Source organism: Parasteatoda tepidariorum, chromosome 3, assembly GCF_043381705.1.
Source record: "Parasteatoda tepidariorum isolate YZ-2023 chromosome 3, CAS_Ptep_4.0, whole genome shotgun sequence".
Classification (NCBI taxonomy): Eukaryota; Metazoa; Arthropoda; class Arachnida; order Araneae; family Theridiidae; genus Parasteatoda; species Parasteatoda tepidariorum.
The window spans coordinates 2,698,548-2,716,384 of record NC_092206.1 but is presented as its reverse complement, the minus strand read 5'-3'; the positions used below and the strand labels follow the sequence as shown (position 1 = coordinate 2,716,384).

The 17,837-nt window shown below is 33.6% G+C and overlaps 1 protein-coding gene and 1 long non-coding RNA gene across 3 annotated transcripts in view; both read left to right on the top strand.

Moving 5' to 3' along the window:
- Positions 1–8,827, top strand: part of LOC107456604 (cell adhesion molecule Dscam1) — a 37,788-nt gene extending 28,961 nt beyond the window's left edge. Inside the window, exons 10-15 of one of the 2 annotated variants that reach the window (XM_016074513.3) lie at positions 354–591; positions 985–1,083; positions 2,883–3,071; positions 3,533–3,682; positions 4,619–4,988; positions 8,201–8,827. In XM_016074513.3, coding sequence (XP_015929999.2) covers positions 354–591; positions 985–1,083; positions 2,883–3,071; positions 3,533–3,682; positions 4,619–4,988; positions 8,201–8,252 — 1,098 coding nt within the window. In that variant the 3' untranslated portion in view covers positions 8,253–8,827. The remainder of the gene's footprint in view (positions 1–353; positions 592–984; positions 1,084–2,882; positions 3,072–3,532; positions 3,683–4,618; positions 4,989–8,200) is intronic. The other variant, XM_043053309.2, reaches the window with a different exon arrangement.
- A 2,748-nt stretch (positions 8,828–11,575) lies between these two features.
- On the top strand, positions 11,576–17,405 carry LOC139425106 (uncharacterized). Its single transcript, XR_011636311.1, has 2 exons — positions 11,576–15,477; positions 15,541–17,405. It is a non-coding gene; the product is annotated as an uncharacterized lncRNA (long non-coding RNA).
- Positions 17,406–17,837: the final 432 nt, after the last annotated feature.

Genomic DNA, 17,837 nt, shown 5'->3' with positions numbered 1-17,837 from the left:
ACCCATCGATACTAATTATTTTGGAAAATGTAAAAGCTCTCTTTTTTCCTGCAAATTGCACAAGTGCGCTTCAGCCATTAGATTTGGCCGTGATTAGAAATCTAAAATTGCATCATAGAAAGCAGTAAGTTCAACTAGCTATTCAAAGCATTGTAGAGACTAATAGCAAGAAAATATAATTAAAGGTAACATACATTCAAATTGCTCACTGCAATTTTTCTTCTTTGGTTATTTGTTTGTTTTGCTTTGTCTAATTTAGAAATTTATGTAAATCAACACGTTAAACATTAAAATTAACTGAAAACAGAGTTAGCTTCAGTTTTAGAAGTAAAAATCGATTATTTTTATTGTAGTGCCCCCACCAGACGGCCACCACTTTAACAGGGTATTACATCGGTTACAAGAGATTGAACACAAAGACTGCCTACACGTACAGATCGATGAATGCAGGATCCTGCAAAGAACATCACGAGGAGTTCATTCTTCAGGGATTGCAGAGAGCTTCCAGCTACATGATTGTTGTAAGGGCTTACAATCGAATCGGAGTTGGACCTCCGTCCGAACAAGTTGTGGTCCACACCACAGATGGTGGTAAGTCAAACCCGATTTCATTGAATGCTTTTTTTCCGTACGCCTGATAGTCCATTCCATCGATCTATTGGAATTTGCTCAATGATTTTCAGAATTCCCTTGGCGAAGCGAAATATATTTTCCACGTTTTCAAATTGTTCCCTTACGCAGATTCTAGTTACAATGACAAATGTAAAATTTTACAAATATGTGAAACTCCATCAAAATATACTTTTCAAATGGTATAAAATGTTACCCTTGGGCACTTTAAGCTATATCATAGAGGCCAATCATGCCTATTCGATCCTTATGGATTATTATAGTGTGGTTCATTTTACTGAAACGGATAAGGGGTAAGCAAGAGTAAAGAAATGGAGGAACTAAGAGTGGTTAAAGATGTATTTGTTGTTTCAGGACCTCCGAGAACTCCACATGTGAAAGTGATTCAAACTGGAGGAGTGACCTGCAACCTTAAGATATGGCCAAGAGAGAACAGCAGAAGTTTACCTACAGGTAATCACATTCTTTCAGTATGTAGATACGGTTACTAATTGAAAGACTAATATCATTAAAGCTGTATTATTAACTCTTTAAAGCAGAATTATTATTAAACATATTTTTGTAATAATTCTTTCATAATTTTGTATTAATATACACTATCTGGTCAAAAGTGTCCGGACATCTAGTGGTATGGAGTGTCCTGATTAATAGGATGTTTGTCCCACTTTTGCATCGATGACAGCCTTCTGGGAAGATTTTGATAGGACTTCCATCACAGCTGTGCTTGCAGTGAGGATTCGGTTGGTTACATTCTGCATTCGTCCCAATTGTTTTGGCTGACTTCGTTCCATTCGTTTGGCGGGCTGCATTCTTCCCATAAATGTTCCATGGGATCGAGGCTTAGAGATGACAGTTTCTGAACCCCCATTTCGTCGAACCACATCTGTGCAAGCCTCCATGTGTGAATGAAAGAGAAATGGGCCGAAATATTGCCATAAGAGTTGGGAGTCCTGAATGTCCACAGACATGGACATCTCAGAGTTCGCGTTTCTTACCACACGAGCTAACAGACCCATGCCAACACTCCCCCCACATCATTATACTTCCACAACCATGACAACAGTGTGTTCTGTAACTTTTGGCCACATAGTGTAGATCAAAGTAAGTGAAAAATATTATATGGAGCATTTTCATAATTTACGGTATTGAAATACAGATAGAAAAGTGTCTTTTTCTGTGTTAAAGACAAAATCGTCGACACACGACTCATTTCGAAAAAAATAATTTTTATAATTTGCACTTATTTGCAATTATTTGGATTTAAAGGAAACAGTTATTCCCTCGTTGACATTTTATTAGTTTACAAAATCAATTATTAACAAATTTCTGATGAAGAATGAATATTTTTGTCAAACTACTTTTTTTGGCATTTAATAATTTAGTGCAAACGTTATTGCGATAATCTAACAGATTTTTTTTTTTACTTATTAGATTATTTTTATAATTTAAAAACACCAAAATATACTATTGTCTTTAAATAGAGAGTCAGGAAAACACCTTTATATTGTTTAAAATTAAGTTTAATACGAAATTCGGGATTATAGTGGCTCTTACCTTTGAGAGAGATTTAAAAGGTATGTTATCATCTCCTCAAATATCATTAAGATTGCAACTTGTTATGCATCTAAATACGACAATTAGAAGAAAAAAAAAAAGAAATGTACAGAAGTATATATTTCAATCTTCTGATTGAATCGCTGAGTTGTTACCTTCAAGGTTAAGACTATTAATTCATACATTTAAAGCAGTGGCGCAGTTTTAATGTATGTTCGAGGACGAATATCGGTGTTATGTCCTAATATATATATGTGTGTGTGTGTGTGTGTGTGTGTGTGTGTGTGTGTGTGTGTGTGTGTGTGTGTGTGTGTGTGTGTGTGTGTGTGTGTGTGTGTGTGTGTGTGTGTGTGTGTGTGTGTGTGTGTGTGTGTGTGTGTGTGTGTGTGTGTGTGTGTGTGTGTGTGTGTGTGTGTGTGTGTGTGTGTGTGTGTGTGTGTGTGTGTGTGTGTGTGTGTGTGTNTTAATATATATATATATATCTGTAGCATACAGACAAGAAGGACGAGAAGAAAAAAAATAATAATTAAAGAAATAAAAATCCAGAAAAAAAGTTCCGAAAAAAGGGAAAAAATAATAATATGTTTGCTCCGATTTTTGATCCAGGATTTCATTTGTTTTCTAGAGATTGATCATTGATAAATTGGAATTGGGTTATGAAATGCAATAATTGCTATAACAGTGTGTCATTATTTCAGCGTATGCCATCCACGTGAGGGAGCAGAATGGGGATCGCCACAAGATCCATGTATCGGTGCTACCTAATCAGAACTATTCAGTGGGGGGTCTCAGTCCAGGAAGACAGTACGAAATCTTCGTCAACGCTCTCAATCGTTTCGGAGAGAGTGCCTCATCGGGAACCATCAAAATCATAACAGATCAAACAGGTAACGTTCTATTTCTATGATGCGTGACTCTGCCACATTACTTTAATAATAGATTAGACTATATATTATATAAATATAGAATAATTGTCATATCAGGTATTACATTAATGTATTATAATAACTAAACAAAATTATTAGACGCACTGTAGTGTTTAAATAATTGCATGTTTTGCACGAGTTTATAGGCAATACTTTCATATTTAAACATACATGTAATAGGTTTTTATTCGGGAGATTTTTTGTATACTTCCTATTTGTATTTATTTTTAACGTATTGCATTATAACCCATTGATACAGGAGCGTAAGCAAATGCAAACCGGTTAATGCTGTATAGCATCACTTATTAATTAAGATTTTACACAGAATATTTCAGTGCGTCTAATAATTTGACGAAGATTGAATAATAACACTTTTTAAAAAAAAGAAAATTGTTTCGAAATCCCTTTGATGTCTTTTCCAGATCCATCCTTAGAAGAGCCTTCTTCTGAGCCAGTTTATCAGAAAGCCTATTTCATATTTCCAATTGTCCTTTCGGGAATTGCCATTCTCATCATGCCTCTCATAGCCTGCTACTGCCACAATAAACTAAATCCAAGACCTACAGTCACAGGTGAGCCTTCAATTACCTGTTTGTGATATGAGTCTGTACCTTGAAGTTGTATACATACCTTTATCGTTAGCTGGGAAACACAAGGCACTGTTACGTGGCTTCAGGGTTTAGTCTTTGGCACTTAACCGCTTCCCTGATTATCCCGAGTTAATTCGGGTATGTATAGATTGCAAATATTTATTATCCCGAGTAAACTCGGCCATAGCAGGATTCGTCAATACCTTTATTTTTATCACGTATTTATTCGGCCGAAAGCAAAACAAAAAATTATAATAATCTGCTTTGATTCGAAGTTTGCCAATATTTGTTTGGGAGTTTTGATATTTGTGGGACTGCAGACGTGTTTTGTACAATTGTATATACGAATGGTTGACGTAGAAAAAAAAAGGTTACATAGAAAAAATTCGAATTATGTTAATTCGGAACTACGAATGTGAATATGTCGAATAACACGACAATACAGAATACCTGTAGAATATACGTGTAGAATAACCCGCGAAAAAAAGGCCAATTCGGTTTTGATTCGCATCGATCCGAAACATCGCGCATCCGAAAAATTCGCATATGCGCGTTTTTTTTTTACCACGTTCTGAGAATGTTCTTTTGAATTGAATATTACATTTAATAACAGTTGAATCACCAAGTTTTTCTTTGCCATACATTGACAGCATAAAATGTACGTTTTTTTTAAAAAAAACTTTTAAAAGAATAAGGAAAACAAAAAGTTTAAACAATACTTTCGACTCACCCTTCATCATTTCAATTAATTTTATTATAATGTTTTTTTTTAATTTATCGTTGTGTTTTTGTCGGAAAAAATAGTAACTTCGTTAAGTCATGAAAAGTTCTTGGAAAGTCATGAATTCGAAAATCTAAAATGTAGCAGATACCCTGTAACTAATGAAACAGGGTTTAATTAAACTGTGTCATTTGCAGAGCTCATAGAGGATCGAGATTTCTTGTATGCTGCGGCCACTCTGCAGAGGTTAGACGCGACTCTCCGAAGGCAATCCGCTACAATGGCACGCTCTGTACCTGCCAGAACCTCTTCTTTGCCGAGGCAACCGAGATCTTCCAGAGCGACGACTACAACCCTTCCAAAACCAGAACCCCAGCCAGTTCCCGAACCTTCTCCCGCTGCATTGCCGACTTCTTACTCCACTCTCCAGAACTATGGCAGCACAGTGGAGACACCGGCCACCCCACCCCTCAACAAGGCCGTCATCAGTGGAGGACCTGAAGATATTCGATATGATTCGGTTGTGGAGGAAATGAAAACTCTCATCAAAGATAAGGTTTCAACTAAGTAAGTTTCATCTTCATTTCTACTCTTCTTGTTGTTGTCGTGGGTCATTAAGGCAATGCGCTTGTTTTTGTTTTCTTGTGGCGCCATCTATGGCCAAGAAATCGATATCTGCCGCACCCGTTTATAAGGCAGACTCATTCATACATCCATTCATTCATAAAATTCCAGGATAGCCTGGTTGGTAGGGCACTGGGCCCATGTCAAGGAGTTAGTGGGTTCGATCCTCTCCGTCGAAGACTCCCCGTGTATTAAAATGGCGACTGATGCACTTTAAATCTGTCGAGTCGCAAAGTCCTCCATGTTCCCATAACGAACCAATACCTCTGGGGGTACTGATCCAGGAGTTTCCTTGTCTTCTGGATTGGTTCAAAATGACAAGGCTACTGAGCTGACCATTAGAAGTCGTAAACCCCAAAATTGGGTCGGCTGTTCAACGACGGATAAAATAAAAATAAAATCCATTCATCCACAGATCGTAATTTTGACCTGAACCAGCGAGCGATCCATCTCCAATTAAGTACCCCCAGAGGTATGGGAACTTGAAGGGCTTTATGACCCGACGGATTTAACGTGCACCAGTCACCATTTTAATACACGGGGAGTGCTCGCCCTGCTGCATTCGAACTCCCGTACTCACGAACGTGAGTCAAGCGCCTTGCCAACCAAACTATCCGGGCCATTTATTTCTACTGGGAGGATCATTTGTTCGAATTTAATTCAATGAGAGCTGTCATCCCATCAAAATTTATTAAGAAAGCATCTATTTTTGAAAATTCAATTAGGTTTATAATAAAGCAGATAGTGATTATTATTTTCTAAAAAATTGAGTATGAATGAGAATTGGTATTTTTTTAAAATTCAATATCTAGTATCTACATTTTACTCATTAATTAGATCTTTTACTCATTATCTTCAGTGCGCAAAAAAAAGGAAAAAAGATAAACACCCTGAACAACTTTTAATCTACTGATCGGATTTTCACGTATTCAGTCTCAATGGTTCCAAAAGCTGACCTTAAATATGTTAATGCCCAAGTTAATTAGCGCAGACGATACTTTAAGTGGTAATGTCAAACACAAACATGTACTTTATCTAAATAAAAATATTTTTTTCTGATAAATGATTTTTTTCTTTACAATATTCCAACCCGTGGGTCCTGGTTAAAATTTATAGAAACTATTTCACATTTTTATTGAAGTAATAAATATTAATTAAGCAGAACAAAACATTAACTATCGGTCGACCCCTCCCTAGATTTGAAACTCGTAGATAAATTATAGTTAAATTTAATATGGCTTAAATCAAAATTTGGAGTAATTTGAAAATGAAAGGGAAGAAAATTAAGTTAATTATAACAAAACTTAAACTTTTTGCACACCTCCTCAGAGCTGGTACTCGAGGCCTTCCAACGCCACTGAAGTGTACATGCTTCTTGGTAAATAAAAAAATGTGATACACTTTAAAATGTAAGACTTAATTTTTCCGTAAATTTTTTTTTCTTAAAATTTTGCTTATTTTAAATTTTGTAATGTCTAAATTTTTTACTATTTCTACTTTACAACATTTTTTTTCTAAACATTTTACTTATTTTAAATTTCGTAATGTCTAAATTTTTTACTATTTCTTTATTGAAAATTGTCTAATTTTGGAGACAACCGCAATTTGGATAATTGGGTATCAGTAATTCAGAATTAATTTCACCTTTTGTGTAATTCGCCTCACCTTTGATACTTCTAAGGCGAAGGAAAAAGTTTTTCAGAGTAAAATTTGATCTCGTTTATCCAAAGATAATACCATACAATTTTTTTTAATATTAAATGTTTTTAAATCATCATAAGCATTGGAATAGCAGCCTTTCGGGGCCTTCCTTCGAAGCATTTCTCAATCTGCTCTTTTCCCATAAATTAATGTCTAGTTCTTCACTTTCAGAATGCCAAAGTCCAAGCAGTGTCATCCTCTTGGTCTTTTGTTGGTATTGAAGGGGAGTCGTTTTAAAATCCCTCAATGTAATTCGCTCTGAATTCATTTTTAATAGCTGCCCTTCCTATCTTATTCTATTTAGTTTAATGAACTTCATAATATCCTCATTTTTAAAAATTACGTAAATTTCGAACTTATATCATTTTTTTGCAGACATTATTATTTTTTTCACTTTATTTAATAACAGCGTCGTCAAAAAGCAGGACCAATTTCTTGCGTTTACGATTACAACTTTCAAATTCATAGCATTGTCCTTTTGAACCCAATCCAAAAGACAAAGGAACTCCTGGATCAAGCATTGGGAGAAATTTGCCTTCGTGGAGGGCTTTTTGATGGAAATAACCAGCAGTTGCGTTACGTGGAGATAAAGACCACGAGAATAACGGCAAGGGGACTCTAACCGATGATCCGTCTACCACTGAGGATATTCCACGTCAGCACTGTGGTCGATGCAAGCCGGATGCGGAATTCGTGTCAACCAGCTATCGTCAAGTTCAAATCCCAGCGACAGATGGTTATTACGAATTCCTCATCCCGAGATGCAGAGTCTTCGTCAAGCTTGATTTCATTACCAATCAGTTTTAATTCCGCTTCCGGCTTACACCGACCACAGGTAAAATATGCTGGCTGACGACGTGCTGGTGTAAAATATCCTCAGTGGTAGAAGGATCATGGGTTTACCGTTTTATTTGCTGCTTATTTGATTTCAGTAAAATAATTCTTACTTTTCTATTTGTTTTATAATGATAAAACTGCTGTTTGTATAACACACACCATGAGCCGTGGTAGCTCAGAGAATAGAGCGTTCGCCTTCCAATGAGGTGACCCGGGTTCGATCTCAGCGATAACTCTTCGATTCGAATTCCGCACCCAGTTCGCACCTCACCACAATGCTGGCTTAAAATGTTCTCAGTGGTAGACGGATCATGGGTTAGAGTCCCCTTACCATCAAACTGAGCGTAGTAGGTTTTCGTGGTTTTCTTCTCGATGTAAGGCAAATGCGGGTTAGTTCCATCAAAAAGCCCTGCACAAAAGGGAAATTTCTCCCAATACTTGATCCAGGAGTTCCCTTGTCTTCGAAATTACAAAACTACGGAGTTGAGCATTAGTAGTCGTAAACCCAAATAATTGAGTTTGCTGTTCACCGGTGGTGGATTCATCAAAAATTGGGTCTGCTGTTCATGAAATAAAATGAAATATATTCTAAAGACATTCAATATTTTTCTTTCCAGGCCTAAACAAGTTGAAGCTGAAGAAGATGATGATGAGGATGAATCCTCCTGACATCAGATCACATTGGATATTTAGAATGCCAAGAAATAGGAAAGAAAACCAATCTTATAAACTGAAAACGATGAAGAGAACTCTCTGTCTTCTGAAGGGGATATTTGTACAGTGCCTGCAATCTTTTTTGCGCTAGTCGGACAGAACTGCAATGTCTATGGAATGGCGTCTACACCATTTATAAATGTAGATGTTCCATGTGCCGTGCTTCATAGAGATGTCTACGTCACTTAACTAACCTGTCTGCTGAAAATGTATCACTGGTCGATCGGCTACAAGAAGCAACCAATAGAAATACGTTTCTATTGGATTGGGAATAAGAATCGTCCAATAGGAATAGAAGAAAAAACTGGTTGCCAACGTTACGGCAATGGATTGATTTATACTATTGAAGTGATTTAGTTCAGCCTCTGGTGTAGACATCTCAATTCCCTGTGAGAATCCGCTTTCCCTTAAGGTGACCAGATTTTTAAAACGTGATTTGGGGACAAATCCGCGGAGCGTCCTCAACAAATTTTATAATTCAAGGACACCCTTATATTTATGGAAAATGTTACTTTATATATGCAGCAAAATTTTCTCTCTTTTTTAAAAAAAAAAATAATAACTAGTGTCAGATGCTGAGCATTCGTCAAACTCGATTTCATTACCTAGCAGTTTTGATATATCATGTGATATTCTGCATTTGCAAAATTAAGAAGGACATGATTATTAGTTTTTTTTTTTTTGAAATTATTTTCGGACAAATATGGAATTTTCATATTTGAGTTTTAAATTTGTACTCTTTTGGCATTTCGCGCATTTTCTCCGTAAGATAAAATTAATATGTTTAAAAAAAAAAAAAGAACATAAGCATTTGTGATTTTGTTTTTTAATATTTCACTGCATGTAAATAAATAATGAAATGTTTCCGGATGAAATGCCCATGACATTTTCTGTACTCAAAAAATGTGAAAGCTTTTGAAGATAACTGTCAAAATTCGAAGGTTTGTCCTTAATATTTGAGGATACCTGGTCACCTTAGCTTTCCCGCAATCCAAGATAATGCTCTTATGTGTATATAGGACGTGTTTGTGCGAATGTGTACATTAACAACATAAATGGGTAATAATACTTCCGACAATGAATGTTTATGAAAACATTTAAAGAAATGAATTATGGTTATAAATATCTAAATTTAGCACTGAAACGCTTGTTATTTTAAATGACTATTTGAGAAACGTGGCGACGATGTAGCTGGGATAGATTTAAAACTAAATAAAGTTCAGACACTCCGTAAACTAACCTCGAGCAGTAAGTCTGCACTCATATTTAAGTTAATCTACCTTGTATGAAGTCCCATAGTAAAACGATTCTTATAGTTCATCTAAAGTAAGAACACCCCTAGCTATTCGTCTGGACTCGTGGGGCGGTGACTATGTTAAACAGGCATAACTATTTCAGGTAAGGGTAAGAGGTTATTGTTTAGGGCTGGTTTTGGTTAAGAGTCAGCGAGGGAAAGGGAATCTCTTTTTTGTTGTGTTAGCCCTAGAGTGAAGAGAAGCTACCCTCCTTGAAATGCGTTATTCTTGTTTCCATAGCAGCCACAGACTTTGTGGTAGGGGGAGTTCTTACCGCAGACAAACTATAGTGGAACAGTGAATTCAAGCATCGCTGGCAGCTTGAATAGTGAACAGATGGGTGACTACTTTGATCAGCTTGTGAAGGGATCGAGGGAATGCGGTATCGGTCCTCGTTAAACTGCTTGATTTTGCACGATATTCGCCATTTTTGAACGATATTCGTAAGTAGTATTACCCTTTTAAGTTGTATAAAATGTTATATGCCATATTAAAATTCAAAAATGTCAACTGGATTTACCCGTTCTTTCTATGCCACTCTCTTAAACATCGATTTGAGAACTTCTAACCTCATAGCCAAGATAAATAATATGGGTAAATTGCATATTTCCATTGGTATGGTGCATTATAGAGAAAAAGAGAGTTGCTCTATAATATCTCAATTTTGTAACAGAACTCTCTTTGAATTCACTTGTTATTCAATGGCAACCAAAATATGTTTCTCCCGTATTTGTGTAACATTATCGGGCTGATTTCCTCGCCAGGAGACGAGAATTGTCGCCAGAATGACTTTGAAGCTTTTATAAAATACTGTCTGCATAATTTAGAATAATTAATCACGTGTGATGTTCCATTTATACCATTTATAACCCATAGAAAGGAAACTTAAATACACTTGACACACCCCATCCTGTTACAGAAAACATTTTCAAATTGTTGTACTCGCTATTCTACAATTGGTCTCGCACTAAAAGAGAACAATCTACAGCGTTCAGGGAAAATTTCTCTTTGTCCAATAGACAACTAGTCATATTTTCTCTTTGTAAAGTTAACTGTTAACCAAACTTACCCAAAACATATATACAGTCCCTGTATTAGACGCACTGTAAGATTCTATGTAAAATATTAACTATCAGGTGATACCTATACAGCTTTATTGTTTTTATGTGACTGAAACCAGTTTGCATTTTTTTTTATGTTCGTGTATCAATTGGTAAACATTGTATTGCAAATACATTAAAAATAAATACAAATAGGAAGTTTATAAAAAAAATAGTGCGTGGAGTCCCTCCGCGCGGAAGAAGTTAAAACTTCGTAACCTGCGACGTTAATTGTAGAAGAATCAGCAGTCGTAGAAGGATCACTAGTTCTATTCAACGACTCTTTTTCCTGCTCCGCTCGCTTCCGAGCTCCGTAATTACGGTAATATTGTGCATTTTTCCCTCATGGAACTCTTGAACCAGTGGAAGTGCTTGTGGTTGCCTCATCGTCTGGCCATGGAAAATGTATTTGTATTAATAATGTATGTGAATGCGTCATAATGTAATTTCAAAAGAGAAAACCTAACAATCAATTGATATTCACAAGAGACGTACCTTGACATAACCTTAAATCCGTCGCATTGTCCGTGAGATTGTTTTCACTCATTTTTTACAATTGTTATCCACTAAATTTAAAAAAAAAAAAAATACTATCTTATTAAATTACATGTGTATCAAATGAAACTAAGAAATTATTTGTAGAAAAACAATACTTTTATGACTTTTATTATTTTTATGCTAGTGAGAAACAAAACAATATGGAAATGAATGAGGAAAAACTGGATCCTACCGCGTGATTTCCTGGCCAATAAAAACGTAGCGTTAAACGTTTAACGCAACCTTGTTGGAAGTCGCATAAGAAGTATAACTTCAAAAATCTCTTAAATAAAAACCCATTNCAATATGGAAATGATTAAGGGAAAACTGGATCCCACCACGTGTTTTTCCGGCCAATAAAAATGTAGCGTGAAACGTTTAACGCCACCTTGTTGGAAGTCGCATAAGAAGTATCACTTCAAAAATCTCCTGAATAAAAACCCATTACATGTATGTTTGAATATAAAAGTATAGCCTATAAACTCGTGCGAAACATGTCATTATGAAAACACTATAGTGAGTCGAGTAATTCGGTCTAATTATTATAATATACTATTATAATACCTGATATAATAAATATTCTATATTTATATAATATATCGTTTAATGTATCCAATCGTCTAATTTACGTTATATATCGTCTAATTTTTCCAAGAACAAGTGCTAACCGGTTTCAGTCACATAACAACAATAAAGCTGTAGAGTATCACCTGGTAATTAAAATTTTACATGGAATCTTACAGTGCGTCTAATAGTTTGGCCAGGGACTGTAATTCATTAAATTATTACAGGAATTGCTTTCGTCCGCTTTTTACTCAGGATAGAAAGAGTTGCCTTTTCACATTACAATGATGAAATATAGTTCGTTCACCAGGAGTTGGCACTTGACTCCGCCTTCATCACGTGGTGAATCATTATTTTTAGGAGAAGGAAGTGAACAATCCTGAAAAAGGTTGCTATTTGGCGATCGTATGACAATAATATTTATTTAGCAATCTTTACGTGCATTTTTTTAACATTAAATATTTCATAAATATGATTTTTCTCTCTTATGAATGAATAGAGTTTGTCCTTTTTTAGTTATTTTGATACACTATATTTAATTAGTTAGAGTAACGAAAGGTATAATAACAGATGATAAAGAGAAGTAAGTGACTGATAAATAATTCACTGTTAGCGTTTGGCACGCATTAAGGGTTGTCTCAATTTCAAGCACGGAGATGTTTCTCCTCTTACTCCCGCGTTGAAATGAACTCTTCGTTCGAGGAGGTGGAGCCAAATGCCAACTCCTGGTGAACGAACTATACATTCCACTTTAATCTTATAGATAAATTATTTTTCATTAAAAAATTGTTATAGCTGTTTGTAATCGCTCTATTCATCCTGCATCATCGATGAAGAAAATCAATGAATTCTCTCTGGCAACAATGGACAAAATTTTCCCTTAGCATTGCAAAGTGTTCCCTTTTTAGTGCAAATCCACTTTCCCAAAACATCTTTTCAATTCAATACCTTGCTCACTCGAAAACATATATTTCAAAATATTTGCTCAAGAATGAAAATTTTCATTTCAGAATAAAATGAAATAATTTCACATCTCATTTCTTACGAAGCTAATAAGGTATCCAATTTATATGCATTTTGATACTCAGGCAGAAAAATATAAATATTTCAATTAATATGTGCGTCTATCAGAGAATATGCCAACATTGAAAAAATTTGTTAAAGAATCTTATAGATTTTTACTTGCAAATACATAGATTTTTGTCTAATTTAATAAAAGAAAAATTCATGTTTTCATGAAGCATCAAGGTTGTGGAAAAAATTTTGACTAAAAAAATTTTTTTTGTGTGAATTAATTTTCGCCAGAGGGCACATTTTGAATTAAAAACATCTCGTTTTACTTTACTTAGCATATCTAAATTGTTACCAATTTAGATATGCTAAGTATAGATTAGATACGCTTACCCGCTGCATAGCATTTTTCTTTTTTTTACTGTATCATTTCCGTGCTTAGGATATAATCCTGATAATGGATTAGCGAAAAATAATTTTCCTACATCAAAAAAATAAAGAATGCATCCAATTGTTCCAAATGAAAATTTTTTTTTAACTACAAGTAATTGAGATGACATTAATTTATTAAAAAAATTGTTCACAAGTTGGCTCCGTAATTAAATATTGAACATATTAAGAAGCTTTTTAACTGTTTTTTTTATAAAAATACATTCATATACTAAACAAAACCTTTGCTTATTTTATATGTTAAGTAGAAACCATTACAATAATAAAATTAAGTAATAAATAAAGTTTTTAACTAAATAAATTTTTTTTCGAAAGGTAGGCAAAGTTTAATGAAAAAGTATTACTCCTTGAAAGTGTGCCAAATTAGCAAAATGATTCCATCGAAAATGAAAACACTTTAGGAAATTCTTATTGAGATGGGTTTTATTCAGTCTTCAAAATTGACTAGTTAAAAAATATTTGTAGCGGGGAATGTTTTAAATAGAGGTCGATTTTTCATTAAATTTCCTCTTAAATTAGCCATTGGGGAGAACGCGGAATGTTAAAAGGAAAAAAAAAAATTAAAATAAAATTGGTGCTTTTTAAAAGTTATAATATGGCCGAAACTAGTTTAGTTTTTATTAGCTTTCTATTTTTAGATGAATCTAAAGTCGGCTATTTGATTTTTTATTGGGGTTATATCTGCTTTCACTTAAGGTGCCTTAAAGATTTGGTGTTATGCTAATTTTAAATTTATTGGGCAATGTTTTTATCCTCTAGTTCCAAACTAAGCAATTTATCGTTTTAAAAACAAAACAAAATAATATGAAATTATCAACCAAAAAATAAATGTAAGAAAAACATTTTAATAAAATTTCTTATCGCCTTATTACAATCACCGGTTACCCATGGATGAAATGCTTCTTCTTTCTGGATTGACTTCGTTAAACGTCACACCATTTCAGAACATGGGATGCAAAAATAGTCTCCATTGATGTTTGTTCGTCGGATAGATTTTTATATCCTGCCTATACTATTCAGCATTCATATTTATATAAAAATCACCGTCTAGCCGGTTATTATACGTTAATAATAATAAAAAAATAGAAAAATACTTCAAAATTATTATTATGTAAATACATTGAAAGTGAAAGTAAAAAGAAAAACAGCAGCAATCGCCATAGCAACGCATGCAATGACGACGCATGCGCGCTGTTAACTATTGCTCTTGAACACAGTTGTAAAGTGTGTGGACGTCATCAAATCCAAAATAAGACCCATTTTGCCAATGGGTAAAAGGAAATCTATGCAATCTTAATGGGCTGTTCTCTTACTAATGATCAGTTAAAATTAACAAAACATTCAAAAAAAGGTGACATTCAATACACAGACAACAATTCACCTTCAACCGAATATGAAAGACTGGCTTTTTATAATGAATTGCTTAATAAAACACTGATTCAATACAGTTCGAATCTATTTTGTTCTGTTTTCTCATTTTGTTGAAATATAATTTTTATCCCTTATTCTTCTTTTACTTAATTATTGTTACTGATTTATTATACGTCTATTTATTTTATTGTAACCGTGATATATTCTTGTTTTGTGTACCTGGCAACTTCGATGCATAACTATTATGTTTATGTTCTACATGGCTTCCTGCCTGTCAAGTTTTTCTGCAAATATATAGTGAAAGAATCTTCTTGAAATAATACAAAATGTGCCACTTAAGAGAATTGATGGGCTTGGCTTACTCGAAAAAGTATGGAAATAACAGTTGCTAACGTAAACAAATGCCAAGTTTCAGCAATCGGGATCGAGATACCCTCACTAATTCTCTTGCAAGTGTCCCATTGTTTCTAGCACGGTTTACTTTTATACTTGAACTGTGAGTTAAGCAAGCTTTAAGGATATTTAATCGTTTATTCGCAGGTTTCATCTGCTTCTAATTTTTAAATATTTTGTATAAATGCTGTTTCTATGATAGGTTTTCATTTTTTTCATCAATGAATTTTTCACTTTTTACTTTTATTTATTTATTTTTTAAATCAATGAATATTGGATTTTTGGTACTGCCGGAAGAAATTATCGTTTAAAAATTGGAAAATTGCTAAAAAATTAAATAAGTAACTAAAGGTAAATAAATAAATTGATGAAACAAATCTATATTGGTGCTTCCGTAATCTAGTTATTAATTAACAGATTATTAGTTATTAATTAACAGATTTTCGCTGTCATTGTAAGGTATCATCCCCCATAAAAATGTTTTATTTCCTTTTATCAGGACATTCGAATGATTATTGTAAGGTATCATCTCCCATAAAAATGTTTTATTTCCTTTTACCAGGAAATTCGAATGATTATTGTAACGTAATCCAATCAAAGAGTGAAACAGATTAAGAAAATAACATTTAAAATGATTATAAGTCAAAGTGGAAAAGCGCTTAAAACAGCTGAAACCAAATTTGTCTTATTTTTAAACAATTTACAAAATTAAAAACACAAATCAAGCAAAAATAGCAAAAATGCACTTTATTGGAATTTTTAATCGTTGAATGTTTTTTGCTCTTTTCTTTCAAGTTTTTCGAAAGGATCAGCAAAATAAATGTTTCTAAATTTTTTTTTAAAGATTTGGCAATTTATATTTTATTTTAATTTGGTTATTCTAACTGTAACTTTATCTTTCATTATTAATTTCTTCTCGGAGGACTTTTCAATTTTGTTTGTGGATCATTAATTTTTCATTGCATTTACATTTAAATTTCTGAATTTTAATTTCTTTTTCTTTAGTTTATACAGTGTAGGACCTCGGGGGCACATCAGGTTTTGGAATTACCACTGATGACAGAAAGGTTCCTGCGTGTTGCAGACAGCGTGTCCCCTGATGCTAACATACATACGTTTTTACTAACATACATATCTTTAGAAATTCTACTTTTTCTTTCTTTTTTTTGATCGATATGTGTTTCTAACTTTTCATATTGAAACGTAATATAATTGGTTGGTAAATTTTATCTTACACAAAATGAAATTTGAGGCAACAATCAAAAATTTCTTTCAAAATTTACAAAAATTAATTGGAGAATTTCTTGAAACGTTTTAAATTTTCAAGATATTCTTTTCGGACTTTTTTCATTAGTTAACAAATACGATTCGCTTCGAAATTGTGAAAATATTTTTTTAAATGTTTCACAATTGTTGTTAAGAACTATTTTAAATGCTCAAATCTTATGCAATTTCGAGCAATTTCTTTTTTAAATTACAATTTTGTTACGTATTAATAAAAAATTGCACCAAATACTTAGTTTAATTTTATTGAATATTTTTAGGGTTATAGCAAAAAAGTAAAAAATATGAATTAGTTTTTTAAAATATTATGTCCATATCTCCAGGTTAGGGTTACGAAGTTTTATGTAATTATCGCATATAATGACACAGGTGATCGATACAAGTGTATTGCTTTATTTTCTGACATAGGATGTTTAAGAATATTCGTTCGAAATGTATTGCCAGTATACGTTTAAAAATGATCGATATTTTTAGATATGAGCGTATTTATTGTTTTGAGCGATTAAATAAAGATGATCTTAACTGAGTACATAAGTTAGATATTTGTACCTACACTTTAGATATTCGGGAGTTTTAATTCATACGAGTTTTTAGTATGAAAATTTCTACCATTTTATTAAAATTATAATTTTTTAATATCCTTTCTAGCTACAAATATTCATATTCAATCATTTTTATGAGGCATATACAATTTTTTTTATAGGAATATATTATTTATCCAGTTTAGTCAAATTTTTAAAATGTTGAGTGGAGAGAAGAAAAAACTTTTGTTATAAAAGACTCCGCCATTCTGCTTTTTTCTAATTGTCATGCGCAAAAATATTTTATTCCTAAAGAAATTTCAGCTTATGTTCAATATGAACTTGGATTTTTATTTCATGATTTATTGTTGTTGTTGTCGTCGACTATTAACTCAGAGCGATTGTTCTTGTTTCTCAGTGGCGTCATCTATGGCCAAGATTTCGACTTCATGATTTATAAATAGGTAATAGAAATAACTGAGCATTTTTCTGCCAGTTTCTTTTGTAATAAAGTTGCTATATGTACAAAAATCTGTAAAAAAAAATGTTTTTTTAATTAATAAATCTTTTTGCATATTGAAACGTATGAATAGTTTTATTAAAATCACACACATACATTGTAGACAGAATAGCTGTGTTGTTGTTGTGTCCAATCCTTCAGGATATAGCTACAGCTAGATCAGATCCATGAGGCCATTTGCCCTAGCAAAGTCCAGCACCAGAAGTGGACTTGCATGTGCATCTTCCTGAGCTAACCCCAAACAATCGAGGATATGTTCAGGGGAAGCCGGTAACAGATAACACTTCGTGCAAGTCTGATAGACCTTTTGTCCGGACACAAAAGTCCTGCATTTCAGGTGCCCACTTATAAGTTTCGAGACAGCCGTTTGATGTTTTCTGTCTCCCTTGAACTCCAGAGCACCCCCCTGGGCATTTCATACTAATCCCGGGATGGGAGGGTGGGGCTAGTCAGACTTGTTTAATCAAAGTGAAAATCTCTTGATCGGTAAGAGC